The sequence below is a fragment of the Podarcis erhardii genome, assembly GCF_964252035.2.
Source record: "Podarcis erhardii genome assembly, chromosome: 2".
NCBI classification, from domain to species: Eukaryota; Metazoa; Chordata; class Lepidosauria; order Squamata; family Lacertidae; genus Podarcis; species Podarcis erhardii.
The window spans coordinates 44387427-44406259 of NC_138498.1; the positions used below are offsets into that span (position 1 = coordinate 44387427).

General features: G+C 44.5%; 1 protein-coding gene and 1 long non-coding RNA gene across 6 annotated transcripts in view; one reads left to right on the forward strand and one right to left on the reverse strand.

The window, feature by feature from the left end:
• The window catches only part of PRKACA (protein kinase cAMP-activated catalytic subunit alpha), a 61321-nt gene that overhangs the window by 19553 nt on the left and 22935 nt on the right, over positions 1 to 18833 (forward strand). Inside the window, exon 1 of one of the 5 annotated variants that reach the window (XM_081850280.1) lies at positions 3483 to 3718. The exons of 3 other annotated variants lie outside the window; for them this stretch is intronic. In XM_081850280.1, the coding sequence (XP_081706406.1) occupies positions 3529 to 3718 (190 nt within the window). In that variant the 5' untranslated portion in view covers positions 3483 to 3528. Of the gene's footprint in view, positions 1 to 3482; positions 3719 to 13580; positions 13722 to 18833 lie in introns of those variants that run through there. One more of the 5 variants, XM_081850283.1, reaches the window with a different exon arrangement.
• On the reverse strand, positions 4737 to 13293 carry LOC309335331. The gene is made up of 3 exons (XR_014153452.1): positions 13169 to 13293; positions 11285 to 11716; positions 4737 to 8868 (listed from the first exon to the last, which is right to left on the reverse strand). It is a non-coding gene; the product is annotated as an uncharacterized lncRNA (long non-coding RNA).

The following is an 18833-nucleotide window of genomic DNA, read 5'->3' on the forward strand; positions in this document are numbered from 1 at the left end:
ATTCATACTGAATCCCTGTGCCTACTAAGTTCCTTTTTTTTAAAGGCCATTAATGCAATTGCTAACTGTGTGAAAGGCATCTTGTACAGCCCTAATTTTAATGGCACATCTATCTGTACCAGCATCTAAATGTTTGGGCTTCAAAATGTGTGTAATTAAAAAGGCATTAATTGTCCTTTAGTTGATAGTTTATGTTACGCTACAATAGCTCTGCCAAATTGGGGGGGGGCAGGGGTTGACCCCCAAGTAGTTAATGATATAAGAAGAGCCCTGCTGGGTCCAATCAAAAGCTGATATGATTTAGCATCTTGTTTCCCACCATGGCCAACCAGATATTGGGAGGAGGTAGGATAGGATATGTGCACTCCAGCAACTGGTATACAGAGGTGTGCCACCTCTGATCCTGGAGGTAGGATACAGCACCTTTCTCCCCTTCGCACAATTGTATGTGGCAAAAACTGATGAGAACTTTGATGTAGCAGTATTATGGTAAAGGTATTATGGGCACAGAATTTACTTGTACAGACCACTTGCTGTCATCCCAAACTGTCAATTCACTTAGCCTTTCCAGTTACTGTATTTTCCGTCTATAAGACGTCTATCTTGGGGGACTCAAGATTTAAGAAAATGGGGGGAGATGTAGCCGTGTACAGTATAAGATGCCCCTAATTTTTGACATTATTTTTAGGGGGGGAAAACCTAGTCTTATACATGGAAAAATACAGTAGGTTTTCTTCATCTGGTTGCATATCTGCTTGTAGTGTTGAAGGGTAACCCTGCTAAGTCAGAGGCACGGAAATTGCTGAGGAGGGCAGAGCACCTCAAGGACTCTTCCACCTGTCCTCTTGGTGTGCCATTCCATGTCTTACACAACCATTGCTTTCTGCCGCTGTGGCTGGTTGCATTTATTCCAGCATGCTCATTAAAAAATATTTTAAGCTTTTGTGCTGAACCCGTCAGAGATTTGCCTCCTGGGATGACAAAAAAAATAAAAAAATCACCTGATCTAATGAAGCCTCACCTGCACAATGTTTAACCCTTTCTGTGTCTTCAAAGGTGAGAACCTGTTTGTTTTTTAATGCCACAAATTAAGATTTCTAACTTCTTGAGAGCTTGGAAACCTTGCAACTTATCTGCAGTTAGTAGGTCTACCCTGCTCTAAGTACTTGGTTTCTACTACTGTCTACAAGTCAGTCTAGGAAGGAAATTGTTTGCTCTGCTTCTGCTACATATCACATTGATGTATTTGATCTGGATTGATTCATCTGAATTGTTGTACTGTGAAGGAGAGTCTCATTATTTCCTTTGTTTTTCTGCTAGAGATGCGTTAACATGCACCCAATGGATTTGCAGTATGAACAGTAGTTGTTGTGAACTTTTGTCTTTTCTGTAAGTCGGGTCTAGAATAATTGTTTGGATTTCCAGAAATGGCATGCTTAATACTCAGTTTGAAGCATTTTCCAGCCATGTGAGAAGTTGTTCTTCCTGGGTGCATCATTAGTCTACCTAGTTCAGTAAGCTGTCTTTGGCAGTAGTCAAATCTGACTGCTCTCAGAGGAAGTGACTATGTTCTTGCTTTGTGATCTGAATGATGATAAAGTGTTGGCCTGCAGAGAGGCTTTCTGAACTTTATGAAATGCAGATCCTCTTTGCATTCTTAGTTAATAGTTCAGAGTTTCAGTCCTTAAGCTGGTGCATCTCAGCAGTTTCAGCAAAGAGAATGGACAAAGGTGGAGGGTAGTTTCCTCATGGACAACCTTTGTGTGCATGTTTTGCTGAACATTAGTGCAGAAGATGCAAAGTTGGTGGCCTGTTCCTTTAAGGACTTTGTACAAAGCTGGCACCATGCCCAGCCTCTTCTCTTCTTCTTCCCACTTCAAGGCTGTTCCTTTGGGGCTTTTCCTGAAACAATACCGCAAGCTACCCTGCCACACTGCTTGCTCTGCTTGCCCTGCAGACAGTCTCTGAATCAAGAGCCAGCTCTGCTTTGAGGGACAATGGAGAGTTGCAGCACAGGCAGAATGAACTGAGTCTGGATCTGTGCTGAAGGCGTAGAGAACAAGGCTGTCGTCTGGAAACAGCGATATGGAAACTGAACCCCGTAGTCCTCAGAGTATGTGGGAAGGCGACTCCGAATTCAGCTTCCAGTTTTGGACCCAGCTTTTTCTGTGGATGCACTTGGTTGGCCGGTTGGTCACTTATGTCCTGCGTAGCTTTGGGGGGCTAAAGCAATAACTCCTTCCTGTCCCTTATGACTTGGTTGTTCTTTGGAGGTCCACTGTGACATCTAATATTTTTAAAGCTCTTTGGCAAGCAGTCCTATGAGGAAGAGACTGTATTTTTTCTTCTTTCCTTTTCCTTACCTCCATTCTTCTCTGTTCTGGATGGCCTTGCCTAAGAAAGGCTTCTTAACCTTGAGAGAAGGACAAAGTTTTAGAAGCAAGATTTCTGGTTTCTCTTCCCGTGTTTATCCACACACTCTGGACTGTGCAGTAATCTTTTGCTTCATTCAGAGAATATGAGCTTTTGGGGGCTGCTTAGCAATAGAATCCAGAAGTTATGAGGACTGCCATTCTGCAAATGAATGTTCACCCTTGGAATGTTGTATTAGTGCTTAGAAAGAGTGATTTCTATCTCCAGAACATGGAGCATCCAAGGGGATATGGGCTTGAATGAGATCCTACTTTGACTTTTGGGGGGCCACACCTTGTCTTATTCCATCTACAGCATCAGAGGTTTGCTTTGGCGTGCTCTAGTTTCATCAAGTTATCTGAACATCTTGGTCCCTTCCAACTCTACAATTCTATGATTCTATCTCAGTCTCCCTCTCTCCTTCAATTGTTTCTTCTTTCTGTTAAAGAATCACCTCGTTTTGGAAGATAATAGGGCTTCCCTACCTGACAATTTCCTTATTTGCCCTACCTTCAGCCCTGAGGGCAAAAGAGATTCGGAGAATTTGTGAGCTATTTTAAGCCTCATTGCATAGTCCTTGCTACTGCTGATCTGGCAGGCCTTCCTCCCTCTGTATTAATCAAATCTGCCTGCTGTTCACCCTCTGATCAGCTGTGTAAGTGACCAGGCTCCCGGTATTTCTTTCTAAACAGAGAGAATATGGAATGAACTGTCTTGGAGCCTTTCTGAACCTTAGCGTGGGGGCTTGGGAAAACCTGATATGGATGGCTGCCCCAGACTTGTTGCTGAACTGACATGAATGCTATGGTCCAGGGAGGTGGGTTTGATGGAAGTCGAGAGCAGTCGGCTCAAGCCAAATGCCTGTGTGAATCAGTTGGAGGGGAATGTTAAGAGCTCTGCTGAATCTGGGACTGTGTCTGTTCTCCAGTTGCTGCCTTTACCCCTCTCTTCCTGTGGCGGGACAGGAAAAGCAGTGCCGCTGCCTCTACCTGTTGGCAAATAGCAATGACTGAAGAGAGTGCCCTCCTGGATCCTGATTGAGCTGCTTGGCTGTGTTTGCTCCAAGAGCAGAGCTGGGGCAGAGGAAAAGAACCGGTGATAAAATAAAAGAGAAACATGAGCCATGGAGCTGAGGTGAACTCTCAAAACTCCAGCAAGGACAAAGGGTGTAAGATGTCGGCACTACAGAAACTGGAGAGTCTGGCAGGGCGGATCTTTTACTGGGGGCCACGGAGTGATGCTGGGGCACCGAACGTTGGGGAGGCAGCCTATGAATCTGAGCACACGGCAGCCTGGAATGAGCAGAGTGAGTTGACAAGGGAGCACGGTTTCCAGGGGTGCCAGAATCGGTGGGTTCCCCCGAGGCTCTGCTCCAGAACTGCTGCGTTCTGTGCCTCTTGGTGCATGCGTATGCTTGTGGTTAAGTGTGTAACTGGAATCTGAAATAGGGCTCTGATATTTTTCAGAGAAGCCCGCAAGTGGCTATAGCCTTAGCTCTGACAGCCATTCTGGCTATGACTGTTGACTACCTCTTTCCTCAGGCTAAGCTAAAGTTTAGGGTGCTCAACTTTAATGAGGCCACAGCTGCTTGGTGTGTGGCTTTGATTTTGGCCTTAGAGAAGCCCCATCGGTTCTCAAAAGCCCACTGCAACTTCTTACTATTTGTTATCATCTTTACAAGCTCTAACTCTGCAAGTGTCTATTGCACAGAGTAGAGGTGGGGAGCCTGTAACTCTCCCAAAGTCGTTGGGCTTCTGCTTCTATCAACCCTGGCCCAAATAGCCAATAGGAAGGGATGATGTGAGTTGTAGTCTAGTAACATTGGCGGGGCACAAGTTCCCCATCCCTGACCTAGAGAAAGGATAGCTGGAGCGTTCCTGGATGTTCTCCCACATTTTGGGGGAAGAATTGCAACTTTTTGGGAAGTTGTTGGCAAAGGTCATTATTAAGAAGCAAATTCTCTTTGCCTGTGTGTGTTTCAAAACTTTCTTCCCATTTTGACAGTTTTTCCTCCGGCCTCTCCAACTGATGTCACTTTTACAGATAGGTAGCCATGTTGGTCTGCCATAGTCAAAACAAAACAAATTCCTTCCAGTAGCACCTTAAAGACCAACTAAGTCAGTTCTTGGTATGAGCTTTCGTGTGCATGCATGTATCTGAAGAAGTGTGCATGCACACGAAAGCTCATACCAAGAACTGACTTAGTTGGTCTTTAAGGTGCTACTGGAAGGAATTTGTTTTGTGATGTCACTTTAGCTGTTTTGGTTAAAATGTGTGGTCAGAGTTGTTGACATAGGGAATTTCAGTCTGAGGTTGACAGAGTTGTGAGTGAAAGTCATGGGCTGATGATTGTTGCTTTTTCCTCTTTGCTGCCACTACCAGTCAGGATTGTAGCTTTTGTTGTTGACTTGATGTGATGTCATATTCTATTTCTGTCACTGGCTGCATCTTAATTCATGGTGTTGTCTACCTCTAGGGTGATGGGTTGTAAATAGATGGTAGGTCTTCTATTGTTCTGTCTGGACCACACATTACTCCTTCATCTAAGGCATAAGGGAGTGAATGGAGTCTTTTCTTGGATCCTCAAGTATGTTTAAACAAAACTGTCACAATGTTTTGGCAATGCTGCTTGGTCTAAAATAGAAGCTTGTAGAACATCTGATGCCAGATTCTTCTTTGGCCCCTTTAATCTTTTGGCATTGACACCTCCTCCATGCTGCATCTGAGTGTGTTGCACATGAAGGAGAGTGTTCAAAACCACCACCAGCACATTTTGGAACTATTTAGCATATACAATACACATGTAGATTCTGTTCAACATTCACATGAAACTGCTGACAGAGGTCATTTGTAGATTTTGGCTGTGGAGTCATCAGTATGCAGATGACAGCCACCTGTCTCTCATTTTCATTTGCTCCTGTAAGATAGTTGAAAGGCTGAATCGCTGTCTGATATCTGTGATGGACTGGATAGGGTGCAATGAGGGGAAACATAATTCAGACAGAAGAGGTACTGTTGGTAGTTGGACCATGTGATATGAGATTGGTTTTGCAGCCTGTTATGAGTGGAAAGTGTGAAAGTGCAGGTGCTTAGTTTGGGGATGCTCCTTGATCTGGGTCCTGTTTCTGCAGGTGGTGAGGGGGTGCCTTTTCCTGGTATCACCAGGTGCAACAGCTATCATCCTCCCTGACACAGGGGAATCTTGCCACAGTCATTCATCCTCCTCTAGTGACCTTCAGATGACAATGCTGTAACTGTTTATGTGGGGCTGCCTTTCAAAAGTGTTTGGAAACCTCAATTAGTTGCTGCCAGAATGCAAGGCACTTTGAATCTGTAATGAATGTATATGAATGCTGATTCTACATGATTTTCACTAGCTGCTGATTAGTTTTCATGTTCAGTTGCCTTGAACCCTCTTGTGAGGAACCCCAGGCTTTTGCCAGAGTTCGGCCTGCTCCAGAGAGGGTGCTCACCACACAACACCCTGCCTCTTCTTAGCCAGGCAGATAATAAATCAGAACTCCAGCTAACACTGCACAACTCTCTGGGTTCCTGAAGACCAGAAGGTCACTGCAGGGCTGGTCCCTTTGCATCAGCCAATCCACCCAATCTAACACACAGCAAGGCCATTACCTGGAATGCGCATCTGCCATCAGCTCTGTCTTCTTTTGGTTTTTTATTTATTTCAAGATCAGAGCACTTGGGAAATGTGAAGTGCTTCCGATCTCCTCTGATGTTTCCAAAATTGACAAGCCAATTGGAACAGTTCATTTCAACAGTATAATGTAAGACAGTAGGGGGTCATTTTGTTGCTGCCATTGGCAAGGATTTCTAATCCTTAGTTTTTTAATAATCTACTATAAATCCCTTGGGGATCTGTTAGTAGAGTATCTCCAGCCCACCCCTGGCCTAGAGCATAAAAATACAGGGTAATGTCATGAATGATTGGTGGCTATTTAGCTTCCTGCATAGTTTTATTTGAATTAACTAATTAAGCAACTCTGCAGTAGGATTAGATTTCTCTGGATCTCTCAGTGATCCTTGTATTTCATGTTTATTAAATCCTCATAAAGAAAGCATGCTAGTTAAATCAGGGTGGGTTTTGCCTACCCTGCTAAGCACTGAAAAATTTGTTTCTGTTTTTCAGAGATGTCCTTTCAAACAAGGTGTTCTCTAGATTTGTGTCATCTTCTCCAGAACTGTTCACTGGATTTGCTTGCCTACCTTGCAGTGTCCAAATCCAGGTTTAAATGTGACTGTCTTTGAGCTTATATTAGCTTGGCAACCCTAAATGCCTAAGCAACAATAAACAAGTATGTTACTTGTCAACCACCTGGCATCCACCCACTGGGGAAGATGCATAGAGTGCATCTGTCAGTGAAATTTTAGGCCTTAAGCATCTGCGACCTTAGAGCTAGGTTGGCTGGCCAATTTCATTTAAACAAGGATCGACTATGAGTTATTGGTACTCCTGGCTGAAACATGGCAGACTTCCTATGTTGATCACTCCTGCAAGCTTAGTGTTAGCAGGACCAGTTGCTTCTCCAGGTCTCCTAAAGCCCACCAAAGCCTTCCCATGCCAGTTATATAGAACAGATGTCAAAGGGACTTGTAGTTTGGGCAACACATGTTGTCTCTATTCCCAGGGATTCCCTTCCCTCAGTAACAGTCAGATGCATAGTTAAAACCAGTGCAGACTTGGAAAGGTTGGCAGCTAGGTAGAGGTGTTTATGAGAAATTCCTGCAAGATATGTGATGTACGCATTCAGTGAGATGAATTATGTTCCCAAGTGTAAATATGTTCAAGTGGTCTGGTCCTTTGCTTCCTAGGTCTTGGTACTGTTGATTTGAGAATATTGATTTCTCCCACTGTGCTTTAGGCTCTAGGACAACTTGAAAGATTAGTTCGCCTCTCTTGAAGACAAGGCATAAAGCAGCAGCAACCCCACTTCTCCGTGTGGCCTGGTTGATGCAAGGACTGCATATTGTTCTCATGGCAATTGTGCATCTAGTGTTGCAGGAGAAATGTGATTGGTACATGCATTGAATGGTTATCTCGTTAAATCACAGTGCAAGAAGGCATTGCTGCTTTTTCTCTCCCTCTCCCCACCCCCTTTCCTTTGTACCTTCCCTATCTTATGCTATGGCAAATTCACAACACTGTGGAATTGAATGCCACTTTGAAGCCTAAGTTGGGCTGGCACCCTCGGCTCTGCAATAGCTGATGGGCAAGCGCTAAACAATAGCTGGTGGGAGGTGCTGTTTGACTCACTGCTTGCCTGCTAATTTTGGTTCTTGGCCTGAATCTGCTGCAGTTTCCTATTGAGCGCAGCCGTGTTAGGGACATGACTGGCTATTCAATCTATTCCCAGGGAAATTGATTAGGGTCACTGTGTTCTGGGCCTCTGGCAAAGCTACTTTGTCCTTCATCTTCTAGACCACTGGGGCATTGTGGTTGAAGGGTAGAAAACCAGTGTCTCTCTCCTGTAGGTGGGCCTCTTACAGAACCTGACAGACTGGTATTAAAGCAACCTGTAGCTGAGATAAAGGCTTCAGAATTAAAGAGAGATGAGTGCTCAACCTTTTTTCTCTGGGTGCTGTGTCGAATTATTCTGACTGCACCTGTACACTCATAATTATTACATAATTCTGTTTTGAAGGCACTGAAGAATTCAGCAGAAATTTCGCTCGCTCCTTTCTGCTTTGATACTTTTTGTTCTTGCAATATGTCTCAAGGTACCTCCTCCAGTATCTAAAATGTCTTCATTCTGCACATATAACTTAGTGGAAGATGTTCCCAATGAGCTTCTTGCCTTAATTTTGTAATTTTGATGCTTTGCTTTAGGGTCTTATAAGCACGGCAATAGAGGGGCAGTCTGTTGTCATCCACTTTTGTCACCTACTTCCTAAAGCAACTTCCCTGGACTGCATTTGCTGCTGTCAGTAATTTTTGCCTGCCTAGTTGAGGACTTGAGCACTTAACATTGCCTGTCTTTGAACCTCATCTTTGAGGTAGTATTGCAAAAGGGCAAATTACAAACTCTTTGATCATCGTACCACCTACCAACAAAACTTTTGTCTTTTTTGAATTGGGCTACATTTTATTGGTCCGTCAGGCAGCTGCTCACAACATCTACTACTTCACTGGAATAGATTTAAAAGGAGAAAAATAACTAGGTGTTTTCAGCATTTTGATGGCACCTGACTCCAAATTCCTGGATGATTTTCCTCAGCTATGCCATTTAGATGTTAAACAGCACGAGAAACAAGAAGGATCCTCCAACATCTTCTGGAATCAGCCAGTCAAGTGGAAAAAGAACTAGAAGAGAGTGGTATCTCTTATCACATGTCCGATAACAGATCTAGAAGTATACCAAGAGAGATGGTATGAAGAGCCAGTGAGATGTCCAGGAGTATCAGTGGTTCCTGTTTTTAACCTGTAAGCCGCCTTGAGTCCTGTCAGGAAAAAGGGTGGGATATAATTAAGTATATTACTATAAAAATATATCATCAAAGCTACCCCACACCTCCCTCCTCTCTCACACACAAATTCTTTATGGTGACCAAAGCAGCATTGGTAGCAAAACTTGGCCAGAAGAAAGATTTATTAGCTAGATTTGAGAAGCCACCACCCTCTCAAACCCCTTGCCTCTCCTCCTCAGTCCACACATCTCACCAGCCCTGCTTCACGCCTTCCTTAAGTGCTTTTGCTGGCTGGAATGCATCCTTGAACTGTGATGATCCCACTTCCTCGTTGGGATGGAGAGATGTGTACTTTTGCATGGTCAACTTCTGCATGATGTGGCTTCTGCATGGTCAGAATGCAACCTACTATACAAAGGAGGAAGGGCTGCATCTGTTGCTCCACCTACTTATTGCTTCTGGTCCTGCTTCCTCTCTGGAATACAGCTCTTGGAAAGCTGCTCAGGAGGGAACAAGACCCAGGTTCAAGTCACTGCTCAACCATGAAGCTCAATGGGTTGTCCTGAGACAGTAGCTCTTCCTGCTTAACTTACCTTACAGGGTACTTAGGAGGATAAAAGCTGAGGGAGCAGGGAGAACCATATATGCTACTCCCTGGCCTTCCTTGAAAAATGGAGTATAATTTAAAAGCAACTGTATGGCAGAAATATTTCAGCCATAAAGGTAGGAATATTATAGCGGGACTGGGTGGGAGGTAGGAATGGAATGGTCACTTATAACACTGCACCTATCCAGTGGCAGGTGCTGGTAGCATTTGCTCAGCCCCATTGCACACAGTAGTAATAGCACCAAAGACTCCTATGCATGGGAAGAATTGCTTTTCCCAGGCATAAATAGTAAGTGGCATCACTGGCAAAGTGCAGTAACTCTTGGAACAGAAGCGCAGCTTCTGAGAAAGGCATCTCAACTGCACATGACATGAGTTGCAACTGCATACTCGTTGCATAAAAAAAATATTGAAGGGCCCTAACAAGAGACTTGTGCTCTATGGGTTCTATTTTTTATTTTTTTAAAAATGAGCTGCATACAAGCAGATGATCATAGCCAGTGCTAAAGCAGTGAATGTGCTTTGTGGAGACTCTGCCCCCTGCCACTGCCCACAAGCACAGAATGGGATCTGTGTGCATAGAACGCCAACTGGTGACTATTCTGGAAGTGAGCCAGGGACTGGCAGCTTGAATGCCAGTGTTGAATGGTGTCATTGTTTCTTATTGATACACCTGCCCAAGAGCCATAGATTTTGGAAATGCAAGAGAATGAAATTCACGAGGAAAAAACAGTGTCCAATCTTAAGTGAGAAAGGGAGCAGTATTATGATAGAAAGGGTTTGGTGGCTGCTGAGAGGAGAGAATCAAGACAGCGAGAGCCACAGCAAAACTCCAGATTCCTCCACTGAGCATGTAAGCTTCCACGTTGGCTGCTCCCAGGACTGGACTGCACTAGCAAAAAAATTCCATATCAAGTAGAAGTACAAAAGCACTTTTGCCATATTTTAAATGGAATACATAAACAGGGTTCCTACTTGTTCTCAACAAACTTCTCCTTCAGAAAGTTGAGGAAACAATGAGGGACATGCTATTTTTAGATCAGAATCTGACTAATAGGAAGGAAATGTTTGAGTCTGTGAAAACAGTTGGCTATGTAAAAGAAAGTAACTATGAACTGCTGAAGTCCATGATCCTGAAATAGGAAGAGGAAGGGCAGCAGAATAGCAATGAATGTTTAACAGCTGAAAGCTTCAAAAAGAGCATTAGCTTTTTGAAAAGTGTTGGCTGGAAAAATGTTTTGAAAGGAGAATCTATGATAGCAATCAAAGCCTGATGTTCTTTCCTAATATGATCAGGGCAGGAAATGGGACCTCCAAAACAAAGTTGAAAGGAAGTCAACCTTCCTTAATATCTGCCTCTGACCGATGGTGCAAATGGGGACATCTTGCATTGCTTCTATTCTCTGACCCTTAGAGAAAGGGAGTTCTGTTATGAGATATGCAGCTGCCTGGAACACCTGTGTTCTCCATGATTGCAAGTCATCATTTGGTGTGGCATTCTTGGGGTCTTCTGGGAATCTCTTTTGTGCCACCCCTAGGCATTTTGCTGCCTCAAGTAGAGCCCGAATTATGTCTACTAGGGTCAGCATTTTAAAATGTCTTTGCCACCTATTCAGGCACAGATTCTTGCCTTCATCCATCTCTTCATCACTGCCCCTTTGGTGCCACATACAGCAGAACTCTACCTTGTTACATGGTAGGCATGGTCATGATTCCCCCCCCCTTTTTTTGGAGATCATAAAATCTAAAAAAGATGGCATGTAGGGCTCAAACAATTTCAGACCAAATAGGTTTAAAAAATATGTAACTGTGCCTGCAGCACTAAAGGAAACCATTACTCACCTTGGAACCTGTTGGTAATTGGCCTTCTAGGGTAGTCTGATCCATCAAGAAGTATACCATGCTGTTTTGCCTCCAACTGTAGTCCTTTGCACTACTTTACAGGTGAAACATTTCCATGTGCGTCTGAAGGTTGGAAGGATGTTTGCCATGTCTGAAAGTGGGGTAGAAATATATTTAAAAAATAAATAAATTGTCCAGTAGCACCTTAGAGACCAACTAAGTTTGTTCTTGGTATGAGCTTTCATGTGCATGCACACTTCTTCAGATACCTTGTGAGGTTGATGGATTTGCATTTCATGCGGCTTAATGTGGTGCCTTCCATGGTTTTAGATTCAGGTAAGTGTTGGTCTGATGCAGTAGAAATATATAAATTAAAAATTGTCCAGTTGGGTAGTCACCTTCCCATTGAACAGACTTCAGTAAGAAGTGCTCCTGAAATGAAGAAAACCAAGGACTGACGCCATCAGTTGTTTGACAGTATCTCCCTCCCTTCCAGTATTCTCGGAGCCTGCTGACCATCATTCCTTCAGACACATTCACAACCTGGCACTTTCAGACAGAGCCTCCCTCCCATATGCTGCCAGAAACCATTGGATGCTCTTCACAGGGGCTATTACAAAATTCTGAGGCAGACTCAGCCAGCTGATGCCCGAAACGCAAAATCTGGGGGGGGGGGTGTTTGCTTTTGATCCATTCTTGCTTATGAGACACTCTGAGAAGGTTGGGCTGATCTTTGAGCATCCTCTGTATGGAGGTTATCTTTAGCTCAGCTACCGAGCAGTCATTCCTTCTGAAATCACTGTACTGCTTTTCTCTTGAGAAATTAGTCCAGCTCTGACTTGAGGGAGCAATGTGAAGCCTTGGGCCTTCTGGCATTTCATTGTACTTGTGCTGGATAGGACTCCTTTTATCCCCTCAAATATATATATGTGTGTGTCTATGTTGTAGATTTCATTCTACTTCGTATTTCCATGTGAGTCCTGCTACTTATCTCTAGCTACTTCTGTTGGGCCACCACCTCGAGAGAGTCCTGTGCTGGATAGCTGCATATGCTTAATCTTCTAGTAAATTGGCAATTGCGCTGTAGCTGTCATGCCTTATTATCTCACTGGTCATCACCTGCAGGCCATGTAAACAAGCCACTCTCCTCTCATCCCTTGGTATTTTCTTTTGGATTAGGAGCTGCTCTTGTATAGGTTACTTTAAGCCTGTGTTAACCTGTTTCTATTAATGAAAAGAGACACAGGGCTATCTGTTCTTGGCAAGCATGTGCTTGAACTTGCTTTCTGTTCTGGTGTTTGTTTGTTTTTAGGATCTGCTCTGGGGTGGCTGGGTTAAGAGGCGATTCCTTTTCAATCTTTGGGGCTTCCTCTCTTTTTCAGCAGCCGCATGGCACTTCACTCACACACATCAAAGTAAAAACCTAACAAGTAATGAGGGTGAGTGAAGCAGGAGCTCAAGGTGGAACTGAGATCACTAATGGCAGAATGAAAATCTTACGGCTGGGCTGATAAAATGTTTTCATTCCGAGGGAACAAAAGAAAGGGTTTCTCTCGGTACCAGCTGGAGACCTGGGCTTTTACTTTCTCTGCTTCCTTGCCCCTCTTGAGGAATAGAAAAGAGATGTATAGGCACCACTTGAAAACAAGCAAAAACACAAGTTGCCTAATAATGCAGGCTGGTCTTGGCTTGGGTCAGTTTGCAGGGCATGGGGGGAGGATCTACGGCAGCCTTTTGTGATAGGCTTGTGAATGAGCTGCCTTTGGTGACTGGCAGTATCTTTCTCGCCACCTCCTCCTCTCTTTCTCTTTGCATTGCCATCATGTGATCCCCTTCCCCCCTTCTCCCCGCCAGCATTGTTTCGTAACCAGCTGTTCCACTTACAGAACAGTTGTTTCTGGACTTCGGGGAAGTGTTACACTGGGGAGGGAATGGTTTGTACAGCATCTGCGATGACTCTCTCGACCTCATCTCTAGGCAGAGGCCACGTTGGCATGGTCTAGTTCAAGCCTTGCTGCTCCACTTGGAATCTCAGGAGCTCCGTGTATGGTGGATCTTCAAGGCGGAGCCTGCTGTGTCTGAATAAGCAGCAGGTGTTCCAGAGGAGCCTTTCCAGGTGCTATGGTAGATCACTCCTGCTGGCTATAACGGTGGCCTACACTGATGCAGTCGAAGGAAAGGGAGAGAAGGCGAAACAGGCGTGCCCTGGAGCTGCGCTCAGCCCTTTGCTGGCTGGGGACTCTCTTTCGCTTCCAGGAGAAGTTGAGCTCCAGGCAGGGGCCGTGTTTGCTTTTGCCACCGGGGGCAAAGTCCCCCATGAGCCGTCGGGTCAGCCCTTCCCCGCCACCCGTTTTGACCTTTTAACTGTATGGTTGCAGCTACGGAAACAGCCGGGTCACCAGGTGGACCCTTGGGGTTGAGGGCCACCGAATGGATGGTAAGGAACCACGGGGTCCTGGGTGGGTGAACGGACTGCTGTCTGCTTTCTCCCTCGCTCCCTGTGTTTATTAGACAGCTGCTTCTTTCAAGGAATGTATGGTGAGAAAAGGGCTCTAAAGACAAAGACACACATGGATCTATCTGTGACGCTGAATGTGGCACAGTAAATTTTTGAGCAGATGGGTTTGTACTCACATGCAGCCCCTACAACAAATCAGCTCTGACTGTCATAGACATATGTAGAAACTATTTAAATGGTTAGCCTTGGGGGAGTTATTCCTGATGAATTATGTTTCTACTAACTCCAGAATTTATCCCCTTTTATTTCCAGTTAAAGAACCTTGAGCGTTGAACAAAAGATGCTCAGAGCTGCTGTTTTCTCTCTAAGGGTACCATTTTTGCTTTATGAATTTGCAGCACGTCGTAGTTTGAGCTGAGCTTTCTTGCTGCTATTACCATCCTAATTGCTGTTTTAAATGCTTATATGAAGGAAGAATCTGCCAGTTTATTCTAAGTAGTAGATTCAAAGCCTCAAAAATCAAAGGTGTTGGCATCATAAAGAGTAAGGAGGGTCAATTAGGAGAAATCTAAGGATCAACATGCTCAAGAATGTCTCCTTGCTGACAAGCCATCTAAAGCACATTCTGATAACTTTCACCCAGTCCATTGGGCATGATTGTATTTAAATAAAATGTCTAGCCCTCAAGGTTGTGATGAAGTATCAGAAATAGCTGTTTAGATTCTGCTAAACACTAAGGATATGGATGAGTCTTCTGCTGTCATGAAGCAGATTTTCTTGTTTCCTGGAATTCTAACATTTTATCAGTATTCCAAACTCATGGGAATGGCAAGGGTGAAGAAGGCTCATCATTTGTGGGGTAGGAGGAAAAGGTTAAACTTCCCTCTATATTTTTTTTTAACTGACTGGCTTCCTAATGGTGCATTTAAGTGTTACATCTAATTTGGCTTTCAGTGACAAATGGCAGGTGAAAACATTTTCCCCTGGAAACCTATGCCTGCTCACTTTGACCACTGGTCTTCTCTAGAGGCCTTTCTTTCTCCCCCTATTAATATCTGTTGTTACACCTTCTGACCTGGTCACTACAGTCTCAGTTATAGGGTGAGGGGCAGCCTATTGGTGAATAAACTGCACCATGCTTTTTCTCAGAAACACTGTCCTGTCACTTATTAGGACCATGTTCACAGATGTCATGGCTGAGCCGAGATGTCATGAGACTTCCTGTTTCAGCCCCCAATAAAAAATCATTGTGATGTAGTGTTACTGTATTGAACTTTGACTGGGCAGATCCTGGGTTCTAATCCCCACTCAGCTATGAAACCCACTGGGTGCCCTTGGATCAGTGACTCTTGGCCTAATCTGCTCACAACTTATGTTAGTATAATTGGAGGAAGGGGGATAATAGAATTGTGTATGGTGCCCTGAGCTCCTTGGAAGAAGAGCGAGATATAAATGTAATAAGAAATAAAAAAATAAATATTTCACATCCTCAAGAGTATCACAACCAAAATGAAATTTGCATAAATATGTCCCATGGTTGATTCCAATTGCAGGCATTGGTTTACTAGTCATAGGATATTTCTTAGAAGGGTTGAGGGGGTGAGGTTATAGAACCAGATTACCTGTACTTGGCCTAGAAATTAAGGCCACATGCACACCATACATCCCAACACATATTTAAAGCGCATGACTTTCCCGAAAGAATCATGGGAACTCTGTTTCTCCCCCCCCCCCAGTACCTTCAACTACATATTCCAGGATTCCTTGGAGGAAGTTATGTGCTTTAACTGTGTGTTGGTTGTTCTTCAAGGGTATGGCATGGATCTGCCCTAAATCTGCTAGTCTGTATCCCATCCTTTTGCTGACTTGTTTTCTATACTAGAGAGATTACAATGGTGTCTGTTCCTGTATAGCCACTGAAAAAGACAGGAGAATGCAAGGCAGTGTATTGATAATATCTGGCTGGCCTGTTCTTGCCTATGGCCAAGGCTCTTAGGATGTTTAAGATCCCTCTGAGATAACATACAAGTTACGCACCAAAGCCAACACTTGCCCCTCAAGAGACTTGTTAGCCAAATGATGATGCTTTTTCGTTGTTGTTTTGGAAACCTTGTGAGGAGGGAGGCCCCTTGTGTTGGAGAATATATTGGTTTCCGTCTCCAGTTGCTAGCAGTGCAGGAGCGAGATTAAATTCTAATTTCATATCTAAATTAATGCTGAAAAGACCCAGAGTGATAAAGTGGTGAAACAAAACCAGTAAAACATTAAATGAGGAACATTGAGGTGGCAATGTTCAGATGCACCAGATCAGTACAAATAAGAATCCCACGCAGACTGCTTCCCAACAGTCCTGCAAAAAGATGTTTTCCTTGCATTTCTAAAATGTAACCGTGAAAATCATTGCCACACTTCTTCTGGGAACTCATTCCAAACCTGCTGGAAAGGTCCTACCCCTTCCAATTGAAGTTTAACTTCTGGAAGATGGGGATTTTTATCTGGGCCCAACCAGAAGTTCCTAATGGGAGGCTAGTGTATGTGTGTCAGGAACACAGGAAGCTACCTTCCATCAAAGCAGACAATTGGTCAATCTAATTTAGGGATGGAGTCCCTCTGGCCCTCTAGATGTTGGACTCCATCTTCCATCAGTCCCAGCTGGCATGACCAATGACCAGGGATGATGAGAGTTGTAGCCCATCAACATGGATGGCCACAGGTTCCCATCTCTAGTCTATACTGACTGGGAGCACCTTTCCAGGATTTCAGACAGGTCTTTCTCAACCTACTTGGAGATACTAGAGATTGAGCCTGGAGCCTTCTGCATGTAAAGCAGGGGTGGGGAACCTGGGGCCCTCCAGCTGTTCTTGGACTTTTGACTCGCATCAGCCCCAGCCAGCATGGCCAATGGTAAGGGACAATGGGAGCTGGAGGTGAGCAATATCTGGAGGCCCAGAGGTTTCTCAGTCGCATGTGCCCTCTTGCTATACAGGTGACCCGTCCCCCCCTTAGGCAGGGATTATGTTTCAGGGCCCACAGACATAAGCAAAAATCGTGTAAGTGGGGAGCACCCTCTAAAAAGCCTCTGAACGCCTGCTTTCTCTCCAGCTCTCTCTACAATGTAGACTGAAATATCAGCTCTGGGGCTGGTTGGAGGCTGGAGGACACGCAGACAAGTAGTGGTGGTGTTGGCGGCTGCAGTACCCCGTCCATCAGCTGTTAGGGAGGGAGGCTGTGTGCTCGGGTCTCTTTGGGGCTTCCTCCGCCGTCACTGATGTCTTTTTCAGGCTCTGGGGAGGGTCTCCTCACAAGCAACAAGGACTGTTCAGCTCTCTCCCACTATTTCCTGCTTTGAATTTTTTTATTTATTTCCTGGCACTGCATGTATATGCATTTGTGCACACTTTATTGCCTGTAGTCTTTCCCCCTTGTATGGCCAGAATGCCTAGTAACCTACAGTTACTTCAGCTTCCCTTCTGATAGGGAGTGCAGTTCATCTCCTTGAGCAGCCTGGACCTTGTTTTTACTCCATGCAGAAGATACCATCTGCCTGGGAATGCAAATGGTGCCATACCAACAATTATTTGAAGCATGTGTGGTTCCACAAAATGCGTTCCGTAAATAACACTGGGGCTTTTATTCCCTAGTGCAGATTTTCTTTTGTATTCCCTTCCATTTGTTTATTCTTAAGGCGTTTATATGCAGCTTAATCATAAGCATTTCCACCAAGTATTTTGTGAGAGGACTGCGACCTAAGCTGCAGAGCAGCTAAAATAGCATTTGGAGGTGGCCTTCTCCATAGGAAGCACAAAATAAGTTTGTTTTTTTTTAAAAAAAAATACAGCACGTCCATCATACGATGCTCTAATTTGCCATGCTCATGAAAATCATGTGCAAATTGTATTTCATGTGGATTAGCACTGAACTTTCAGCTCCTGCAGCTTTTCTCGAGGTGCCCCTCTGTCGAAGAAGGTGCTCCACCTTGGCTGTTGATTTGCTGATCTCCAAAGTGCAGAGAGAAAAGAGGTGAATTTGTGTGTCTGGTGAGAGCAGCTTCTGCATGGTGAATAAGCCTGATGGGAAAACTCTTTGAGGACGAAAGCGTGCATGGTGGAGATCGGCGCTGTTAAAGAGAGTGCCTGCCTATGTTGCTTGAGTGCCCTGTGCTCACTTTATCTGCCAGCAATGCAGCCTAGTAGTTGTGTTTTGGATACAGTGGGAGAAGAAGGAGATACCGGAGGCTTTGAAAGATTACTAGGGCTGCATCTCTATTAGTCCCCTATGCTCTGGTGTTTATCTTGGCACAGGTCAGTCTGTGAGGCTCTTGTGCAATTGGACATGGTCGATTAGTTCCATAAGCTGGATTCATGGAGTCTGACCAAGCCAATGTGAATAGAAAATGCCTTCATCGGGTTCACTGTTTAAGGGGTGCTCTCAGCTCAAATGGTGTAATGGAGAGTTATTTCTATGGCAAGAGATGCTTTTAACACCTGGGGCTTTGTCGTAATGAGGCAAATGGTGTGTTTCTGCTCTTTCCCCCTTGTTGCTTCTATTCAGCCAACCAATTTCTTGTTCGGTTGTCATCTGCAATTCTGGCTGCAGCAGTGGTTGAAGATGTGTGGGGAGGGGAGCATAATTAGGAAGGGAAATGGCTAGAGAATCCAACCCCCTTGGGCCAACCCAGTCTTGTATACAGTATACTGTCTCTCACAGCAGCTAGCATAAGAAACCTATTACAAGAAAGGTAGAAGAGCCCTCTAGTGGTCATAGAAAGGATGTTTTCACACATATATTGGGTATCTTAATCTGCAACAGAAATTTTCTGAAGCCCTAAACCTGGGCTGGGGAGCCTGTGTCCCCCAGAAGTTGCTGGACTATAACTCCCATAATCCCAGACCATTAACCATATTGGCTGAGGCTTATGAATGGCCCACTTTAACTGATTCCGCAGCCCCTCCGTATGCACTCCAGATCTCATGAAGGGAACCCTCTTAAAGGAAGCAAGGGGCACCCAAAAATAAAGTAATGATTTCTGCATACTCAGAGGACTCTCTGGGAGACGTGCAGAAGTATGTAAGTTTATGAGCTGAAAGAGAG